Genomic DNA, 10,413 nt, shown 5'->3' with positions numbered 1-10,413 from the left:
CGTACGCGAAGGTGCGCATCCACCCTCAGAATACGAATGGGTGGAGAGGGTAGCGAAGAAAGGAAAACGGCGCGTGCACGGCACCGGTGCACCATCGACGAATGCATCGGCGCGACGCGGTGACGACGGCGGCGGCGACGGCGGCGGCGGTGGCGAGCACATCACGGGTGTTCGAGGGGGTGGATCTGCCGCATAGCGTGCGGATATAGAGTGCTCCAGAGAAACTCGGTAACTCGGTCGCGTAACGCGCGTCAGTCAGTTGCTATGCGTCCGGGTGAGGTGGTGAACGCGGCGCGCGACCCGAGAACGAATCACCGTCCCTGAAGGGAACGGAGATCGAGTCTCGCGCTCTCATTCCGGCCGGAAAGCGGCGACGACGACGACGGCAATAACAACGACTGCTATTACGACGACGACGACGACGACGACGACGAGGACGAGGAGGAGAGGCGAACGCGTATATTCACGCACTGTCCGATCTTTTCCCCGACGACGACGGCGACGACGACGACTGGAACATCTTTCATGCGACGGTCGCGGGCACCGCGGCACGATTAGATTCACGAGCACATGGTCCGGCGATCGCGATGACCATGATCGCGAATCAAGCTGCGTTAATCATCGGCCTCGTCTTCGTCGTCCTGGCGGCCACTTTCAATCGCGGTGAGTTGCCGATCGTACTCGGCATTCGATAATCGCGACGGGCATGTTTTTGTGTGGAAAGTCTCTCCCCGGAACGGATCGACCTGTTCGTGAAATAGGGATATAATAGCGATTGAAGCAACGAATCCTTGGATCTCGATCGAAATTTGTTCCTTTTCTTTTAATTCTTTTTAAAGAAAATCTTCTCCATTTTATCATTTTCCGCACCCGATTTCCTTTATATCTTATGACGAATGTAAGGTACAATGTAGGAGGTAAAATAACGCAACTAACGATTCTTATTTAGAGCTGGAAAGAAAGCAAACTTTGACAGACAAAAATTTTTTAAGCAACGCATTTATTTTCACATGTTTTTATTTCGTTTTTAAAAATATCGAGCTATTATAATAGTATACTATTATAATGTAATAGCATACTATTATAAAGAGAATAGAACTAAAAATTACTACTTCTATTTTACTAGAATTTTAGAAATCTACTTTTCTATTATTTTACTTTCTTCTATTATAATATTTATAGAATTCTAGACGAATCAACACTGGATGACAATGTAATGTTTGCTTTATTTAAATTAACATAATGAAAATTGCAGATGTTTCGATCCTGTTTTAGATTTTTATCAATGCTCTATGTAAATCGTTAACAAAAATTCAATCATCTTAGAGTAATGTAACAGTGATGTACAGTTTGGTATACTACACAATAAATTTATCGAATCGTTACATAATAGAATATAAATGTAAAAATAATTATATCTAACTTACACGATCATCGAAACATTATTATGCGCCGAACGTCGAGTCTCATGAATTGGAATATCACACAAGTTATTACGGAACATCGATTGAAATATTCTCATGAATTCTATTGGGACAACGCATTTTAGATGAGGAAAAAATTTTGAATAAGAGATTCAGAAACTACTTTTATTAGACAACAAATTAATGATTTAAATTTACAGAATGATACGAAATTATTGGACAAAGCTTATGATAACATAATTATGTTTAAATAACGCGCTCATTACATTCTATATTTTATATTTTATATGTACTGTGTGTCTTGTTGTCTCATCAGATGAGTTTCGATGCATGAACAGCTTGATAATGTTTCGATGATTATGTAAGTTAGAGAATTATATTTACATATTTATATTCTATTATATAACGATAACATTCGATAAATTTATTATACAGTATACCAACAAGTACGATGATATCACTGATACATTACTACTCTAAGATGATTAAATTTTTGTTAACAAACATGGAACATTGATAAGGAGCCAAAACAAGATCGAAACGTCTGCGATTTTCATTATGTTAATTTAAATAAAGCAAACTTCACATTGTCATCCAGTATTGGTTTGTCTCAATCAGGCTTTAATATTTTTTATCAATTATATCTATAGAATTCTAGCTTATATAGCTTATTTATAATTTTTATTATATAATAATTATTAATATATTAATATATTATTAATATATTATATAATATTTTTTAATAATAATTATTATATAATAATTTATACAATAATTATTATATAATAATTATAATATATATTTTATAAATATATAATATATTATATATTTGAAAACTATTATAATTGCATTAGCAACTTTAACCCTGCTGAATATTTGATAAAATCTGTACTTCAAACATTCTTTTAAAGGCCATTTATTTCTCTTAATTATAGTCATCTCTGTCATTTGAACTCTTTTTTTTTCAGAAAGATTTCATCATGGAATCATTTAACTTTCTTGAATAACGCTGAAAGATGTTGAAAGATTCAAGATGTCTATACAATAGAATGACGTTCTTATGTCAGTTTTACATTGTCTAACTTGCGATAGTTTCCATCAATGCGGCATTTCCCGGGGAAATATAGGAGATTGTTTCGACGAACATTCATTTAGAGAGAAATTTAACTGACTGGCAACACTTCCCAGGAAAACGTTCACGGTTTCAACAGGCACTTCGTACTTTTAACAGGAAATTCAGACGAGAAGTAGAAGCGCCCTTGCGCGCACGAACTTAACGGACAAGAGAACTCCATATATTTGATATAAATCGGACTAAATTGCCACTTTTGAACATTGCTTCGTCCGAAAGCATAGGAACGATCGATAATATGACCTCGTGCACTTTATTCAGAATTGGAGTGAGGAAAGGAGTTGTATACATCACGAGCGCAATGCGGCGTAGAGGTGACGGTAGGGAAAGTTATCGTCGTAAATTAGTCGTCACAGGATAAAAGTCCAGACAACATAAAAGCTTAGAAGACATTTAACCCTTTGCGAATTAATCTCGAGGCAAAATTAAATCCTTTGTTTTTCTCAAGTTTTATGTCATCCAAAATATCTAATCTCGAAATTATCAGGTCTGTTTTAATATTTTAAGGATCACGTGAAAGTAAAAAATTGTTACATGTTTTAAGAAGTTTCAACATTGTATGGAAAGGAAGTTTTGATGAAAATGGAGATCTAGTCTTCAATGATTCTACTCTTTTGATTGCAAATCTTTAGCAGGATTTCTTTATCCTTTTTGTTTTCGAGAAATTCTCTTTACACTGCGCATTATCAATGTAATGATTTGCGATTTGTATGATAATTTATCTAAATTTTATCACATTTGTTTCGAGCAAATGAAAGTTGCAGCTTTTTTTTATATCTTGTATGTTGAATTATTTATGACTGTGTATAGATAGATTAGTTGTTGCAACTTGCGGACAACTTCGAACAGCGAAAAGCGTTATCGAACTGATTATATGAATGAAATTGTGAAATATATTTTATGTGACTCGTTTTTTTTTACATAATATACTGGCAATACAAGTCAGAAAATTGGGTCACTTAAAATGAACTTGTCGCTAAGTTCTAAATTCATAATATTTGAAATTAGAGATTGGTTAATACTTTTAATTCTTTTTCATACTTTTATAGCGTTTATTTTTAATTGTACAAGGATCGATCGGAAAGAAAAGATATAAGATGTAATATGAATGTTTTACATCATTGATAAATCCTTTAGAATTTAGACACTCCGAGGTATTTTCGTTTCTTATTCAATTTTACAGAAACGATACTCGGTTTATTTTAATTCATCTATTTTTCGGGATGAATGGAGGGAAATAATTCATTCTTCCACTCATTTCTCTATTTTTCTTCTATGGATTATTATTCTATGGATTTCGCATTTTTTGTGTTGCAAACAATGTTTAGTAATGTTGATATGGTACTACTCTTTGCAAGATCTTAATCAGTGAATTCCTACAATGGTAGCACTTGTGGTTCTTCGGAATAGCGGATCATGAAAATAACCATATTGTCAAATCGAATCCTATTACCGTGTTAGAAAAATATCGCAATAGCTACACGAAAAAAATGGTTTTGCTGCTTTAAAAATTTAGCTGTAGAAATAGATCTATGAAAATGTATAATTTTGTTGAACTATCAAAATAATTGTGTGAGACACTCAAGCTGGTTGCTAGAAAGTCAAAATTTTTTGCAGCATTGTCATGCTTGAGTTTCCCATGTAATTATTTTGATGATCAACAAAATTATTCTCAAATTTGTACCCAAGCGGAACAACAAGTCATTATGATGTCAAAATAACTCCAAAATGATCATTAAAAGTAAATTTTTCAATCATTTCTGATGCATTTTAATGTCATTTTGACATTATATCGTGATTTGTTGTTTTGCTTGGATATTATTTTTTGATGCTTTGATACTTCAATAAAAAAAAGTATTTCGAATCACTGAAATGATTCTTTCGAGAGTAATTGTTTAAGAACAAATTAAGAGAGAAATTACAATTCTCTGTCGAGACTTTAAGGAAAATTATAAAATAATCCCATTGAATCTTATTTGATCGGGTTATTCACAACTTATTTAATCGCAGATTACTTTGGAACGATAGAACTTTTGCATTTATAAAAAAATTACTACGGTGAACAAATTAATTTTTCAGAGAGAAACAGAATAAACATTTCAATTTCTGGATCTAAAGTTCTCTCAGAATACATAATGAATAATAGGAACAGATAATGCTATTACAAGTTAAAGAAACGGAATTTTTTTTTAAATAAAAAAGAGAAAGAAAAAGGGAAAAGGGTGAAGAAGTAGAATTATTATAAAGAACTATAACAGAAATAACAAAAATTTATGTTGTATTAAGTCTTTAAATTTTGTTTACATATATTTCATTTTATTTACACATATAATAACATGACAGTTCGTTTAATTAAGAGAATCAGGCAAGTTTTTTCCAGAATTAAATCTCATCAGGAGCCTGGTTTTCATCACGTTAAATTCGATCATCCTCGATCGAATGAATCGACGTACTTTAAATACATTTTCCTCCACCGACGTCGATATATGTATCCGGTGACGGCGACAGCGGAAAAGTCGAATCCGGGAAACAGCCAAGAATGCACAATAGATATTCGTTTTCCCGGACGATTAGAAGTTGCGATGTCGTTATCTTCCCAGTCCAGGATCGTCTGCGGGTCGATGACGTAACTTTAGCGGCGCAAAGGTGAAAGGTGAAAGTATCCGGACGAAATGGCGTAACTTGGTCACAATGATGTAACTATTTTTCTTCGATCTGGCGGATTTGTGCGGTCAGTCGATCATTCGCTTCTGATCGAGTTGTATCGCTTTTATGCGTGTAATCACAATCGTGCTATGATAGATCTTACAACAGACACGTTCGCGAAGCGAGGATCGATCACTGGACGCTCGCTCGATGAGAATCATTCAGTTTTCCCTTCGCCGATCGAAGTAATTGCCGATATGATGTTAACTGGCATCGGCAATCCGGTTTCGGGATATCACGGATGAATGTGCTATATCCGACAATTTGTTGAAATTTAGGGTAGCGTCTACGAAAGCCAACATCGTGAGGGCTATCGAGCGACCCACTTTCTCCTTCTCCAACCCCTTTCCTCTCACTTCGTCCCCCACCCCTCTGCTTTGCAATGCGTACTCTTAATGTAGTTTTTGTTTATCCCGCTTTTCTTGTTATGATCGCACTATACCCTCTTTTGTCATTTTTGCTCTATTTTTCTTCATAATGATCCTACTCCTCCATTCTCCTTTCTTTCTTTTTTTTCTAAAAATATTTCATTTCTTTAATTATAACCATTATTTGTTCCTGTAGTGTGTATTCTGAAAGAATTTTAGATTCTCGAAATTTGAAATCTTTGTTCTGCTTTCTCTGAAAAATTAATTTGTTTATCTAGAGAAAATAAGAGCGAAAAAATAATTTTAATTAGCAACGTAGACTTCTATTATTTATTTATTGTGTTTTTTTGTATTCTCTTTGATTTTTATTTCTCTTTTTCTATTCTTTTTTTCAACGTGCATTTCTGTATTTTAAATATATATGTATAGCGTATATACATAGAGAAAAGATTCCTATGAGATACTGACTTCATTTTGGGTAAGTGCTAGAAATCTATGGGTAGAATTAAAAAAAATAATAGGTCATTTTGAAGGAAATTTAATAAACTTAAGATAATGTTATGTAAAATTTAATTAAAATTCTATTTTTTTTTAAATTAAAGAAATGTAAAAAGCAAAAGTGAGCAAATTGCAAAGTAAAAAAATTATGTTCTTAATATGAGAGATATCCCAAGAAATCGATAATAAAATGCAAAATACATTAGTATGGCAATTAAAAAACTTTATTTAATGTTTCTAAAATACAAACAAATACAGCCAGCGTACGTGAAAAATGAGCATATGATGGATTATATCCAGAACTCATCTTCAGGTAGTTGCAATCAAAATAGGCACTTGGTTCATTCCGGTTATTCTTTTTATTATTGTATAATAACATTTATATTTTAGCAACGATTTTCACTATGACATAGGAGCATAGGTTATTTCATATTAGAAATACTCTAACATTTATATAACTCGACAAAAAATCGCTCATATATAATTATATATGATCCATTATAATTATATATAAGTTATATATATTTATTATATATATATTATATATATTTATAATGGATCATATATAATCATATGTGATTCAGATAAAATCCATATATAATTACATATGAGCGATTTTTTCCCAGGAACATTCAATTTCGATTTTTACCTTACAGTTTTATGATTATCAAATATAACTTCTGTAATTAAGCAATTCAATATATCCCGTATTTTTTCTATTAGTATGATTTTACTCTATCATATATAAAGAATTTATTGCCAAATATTTACTTATTAAATAATAAATAAGATTTAAAGATTCATCTCAATGAAACTTGAAAACATCTAAAATCTTTTTTTTACAATGACTAGAGACATGATTTAATAATGAATCCCACTAAATAGTTTTCAATCCAAGAACAATAAATTCATGGTTTAACCAATAGATAGCGTTTATTAGTTTAACAGAAATGTCATTATCTCATATTAGGCGCCTCATAATAAGGGGTTTAAGTTCCTCTATATTTAATTTCATCAATAACGAATAAACCTTTGCTCACCAAATAATCATCATTCATTCAAATTTTATCCTCGCTTCACCGACAAATGCAATTTATGCATAATGCAAACGAAATAAATCGCTTAAATTCACTTGCAAATTATCTGACTTCAATGAAACTGTACGATAATTCATTGTAAATTGTCGGTTTGAATAAAATTCAATTGTTGATATATTTAAGTTTGAGACACGTATTCGTATTTATTTAAAAGAGAATATTCAAAATGTAAACAAGATTCTTTTATATTGGCTCCATAAATATTTGGTACAAATGGTACTGATTTCCAAGATTATTTTATTTTATAAAAATTCTCCATTTAAGAATAAAATATTCTTCTGTTAATTACAAGTATGATTATCTTATATATATATATTGATTTTGTATTCGATGATAGATTGAAGAATAATATAGCATAGGATCTGGAAATCTTTTCTATGGGAGTGCAATCGTCTAATTTTATATCCGGCAGAAAAAAATTCGGTTTCTTCGTATCGAACTACGAGACAGCTGAGTGAAGGTCTTCGCGTGTCTCGGCTGACTGTTCGATATCAGCTGGCGCCGTATCAGCCTGATTTCCGTGGGATTCCTATCGAGCGCGCGTTATTACGTCACAGAAAGGCAAAACGTGAATCAGACCTTTTCCCGATTAATCCTCATCGCGGGTAACGTTAGTTGAATTTGTCGAGAAATCACAAGTTTCTCTAAAATACGAGCCACTAAAATATTCATAAAATACAAAGGAAAAGAAAGAATTTTAACCGGTTGCACGAAATGTTCATCGTAATCTCTCGTATAAATGTATAAGATCAATTACCACTGTTTAAATCGCAAAAATATCACAGAAAATCTTAGAAATATCTAGCTATTTCAAGATTTAGGAGAGAAACAATTTTATTCGATCTTATAATAATTTTTTGCAAATCCGACTATAAATGCAAATGCATGATGATTTTTTTTTGTTATTTCAGGTGAAGCGATAATATGTTACCAATGCAACAGCGAATACGACCCCAGATGTGGCGATCCATTCGATTCGTACACTTTGGGGACTGTAAACTGCAGCTTTCAACCTCGTCTGGAGCATCTCAGTCACTTGGAGCCTACCCTTTGCCGAAAAATCAGTCAAAAAGGTGAAGTCTCTATTTGCTTCTACAAACGCAAGTTAAACTTCACCTAACAGAAATTCTGAAAGCTTTATATTTATTTAAAATAATCATTATTTATCAATTTTCATTTTAATTTAACTTCACATTTATTATTATCATTTCTTAAATAACAGCTGTAATGATTTACTGCATATTAAAAAAATTATTATTTATTAAACATCGTTTATATCAATTATACAAGTTAGGCATGCTTTGATCCGCAACTCACAAATATCATCCTATATCTCATATACATTTTATAAATAATGCGATACTATTGCAATAATGTCATTTCAATGGGCAACGTTATGATAAAGGCATTAATGCGATTGGATTAATTATGAGGAATTAAATTATTTATGAGCATTTTCATTCGAAAGCTATCGATTCTGAATTAATCAAAGAATCCATTGAGCCATCAATGAAGTTCGAAACATGAATAACCGCGCGTTTAACTCAAGAATGATTTTCTAATTTTTCAACATAAACAATTATCTGAGATGATTTTTATAACTTCACTTAAAAGTCATTATTATTAATGACATATTATATATTATATATTATATTGATTGCCCTACAATTTTATTTGTAAAATAATCAAAAATAATCAATAATACTCAATATATGTAGTATTTGAGAACTCTGAGATTATTATACATATCCAAGTAACACGCAATGTCACAGTGATGTTAAATTGACATAAAATTCAATGAAACTTTCATCAAGTTTCAATCAAAGTGACGTATGTATCTCGATCTTATTGCGACAATTGAGTGTTATTTGAATAGATTCAATATTTATTTTCTTAAAAAGTAAAGTGAAATCACTTTTAGGATCTCTTTCATCAACTCCGATTAATCGATGGCTAACTCAATCATCATTTCGATTGTCAATGTGAGAATTAAACATAATTTGTCTCAGAAGAGGAAGAGAAAGGAGATTTGTTGTGATACATTAAACTGTTGTTGGCACTTCTGCGAGTTGATCGTCGATTAATTTAACTAGAAATTGATGAAAGAAGCTTTTACAGAAATCAGTGGATGAAGTTAAAAAAAATACATATAGATTTTCGGATCAATAAAAGAAATTATCGTGACTGAGCATTTGTTCGCTGTTGGAATATAAAAATCATTCCACAGGTGATTATTCCCGGTTCAAAGATCATATCTATTTTAGATTTAAATTTCATTTAAATAATTCTAGATTCTAATCAGCGAAAGTAATTTAAAAACAGAGATTTCAACGTCGTTCCCGTAACTGTTGCAGTGTACGGTAAAGAGAGGGTCGTCCGCAGCTGCGGTTACATCACGGACGCCGAGAAGGACAATGGCGAGTGCCTTATGAGGACCGGCACCCACGATGTGCGCGCTATATATTGCTCGTGTACCAGTGATCTGTGCAACTCCGTCGAGAGTTTCCACACGCCGTCCCTACTGCCACTGGCATCCCTTCTGACTGCCGTATTGGCGACACCGAATCTGCTCCTATCGTGCCCGATCGTGCCGTCTCGTATCTCCCTCTCAACAGCCTAATTCTGCCTAGTTGTTCTTCAAATCGTAAACCCTAAAAATCTGAGATTCCATCCCCGGCCCGTCGTCGCGCCGCACGGACCGTTCGTATACCTTGGATTTACTCCTCATTCCGTTATATTGATCGATCAAACGCCAGTCAACCGTTGTTGTCAATTTCCCTACTAGTTACAATTTTCCCGATAAGAAGATTGCGAGATGACGAAAAAATCTTCTTTGTTGGATAGATCATCTGATCTTCAGATAAGGGTTCGATACAGCAAAAATACTTAAGATTTGGATTGATGAGTTTGGAATAATTAGAGATACTTCAATTAAAAGTGATAAGTAGCCTTAGATGCAACGTAGTGATTTTAAAATGAGTTAGAGTAATAAGTGTGATGGATTGTGACGGATAAGTATGAAATAATGGATTGCGAAAGAATGGCTGTATCGTTCGCTGGGGAAAAGTCGTTGTTCTGACTTTAAAGGTCATATTCATAGTCGCGATTCAATTTGAGATCTAATTTGAGCTGAGAATCAGTCTTTCATTAGAAAGACTGAAGAACGCTTCTCAAACAACGATTTAATA

General features: G+C 33.0%; 1 protein-coding gene across 1 annotated transcript; it reads left to right on the top strand.

Annotated features, from left to right (window-relative positions):
* The first annotated feature begins 587 nt into the window (after positions 1-587).
* On the top strand, positions 588-9,845 carry LOC105617671. Its single transcript, XM_012199227.1, has 3 exons — positions 588-663; positions 8,137-8,298; positions 9,580-9,845. Exons 1-3 carry the CDS (start codon positions 588-590, stop codon positions 9,843-9,845), a joined length of 504 nt encoding a protein of 167 aa, XP_012054617.1.
* Positions 9,846-10,413: the final 568 nt, after the last annotated feature.

The sequence above is a fragment of the Atta cephalotes genome, assembly GCF_000143395.1.
Source record: "Atta cephalotes unplaced genomic scaffold scaffold00013, whole genome shotgun sequence".
Taxonomy (NCBI): Eukaryota; Metazoa; Arthropoda; class Insecta; order Hymenoptera; family Formicidae; genus Atta; species Atta cephalotes.
This window is presented reverse-complemented; position numbering and strand designations above follow the sequence as displayed.

Excerpts from the sequence above, each read along its gene's own strand:
- LOC105617671 (XM_012199227.1), top strand. The coding sequence starts at position 588 with ATGACCATGATCGCGAATCAAGCTGCGTTAATCATCGGCCTCGTCTTC. Across the intron at positions 664-8,136 it reads GGCGGCCACTTTCAATCGCG|GTGAAGCGATAATATGTTAC; the intron begins GTGAGTTGCCGA and ends TTGTTATTTCAG. Across the intron at positions 8,299-9,579 it reads CCGAAAAATCAGTCAAAAAG|TGTACGGTAAAGAGAGGGTC; the intron begins GTGAAGTCTCTA and ends TAACTGTTGCAG.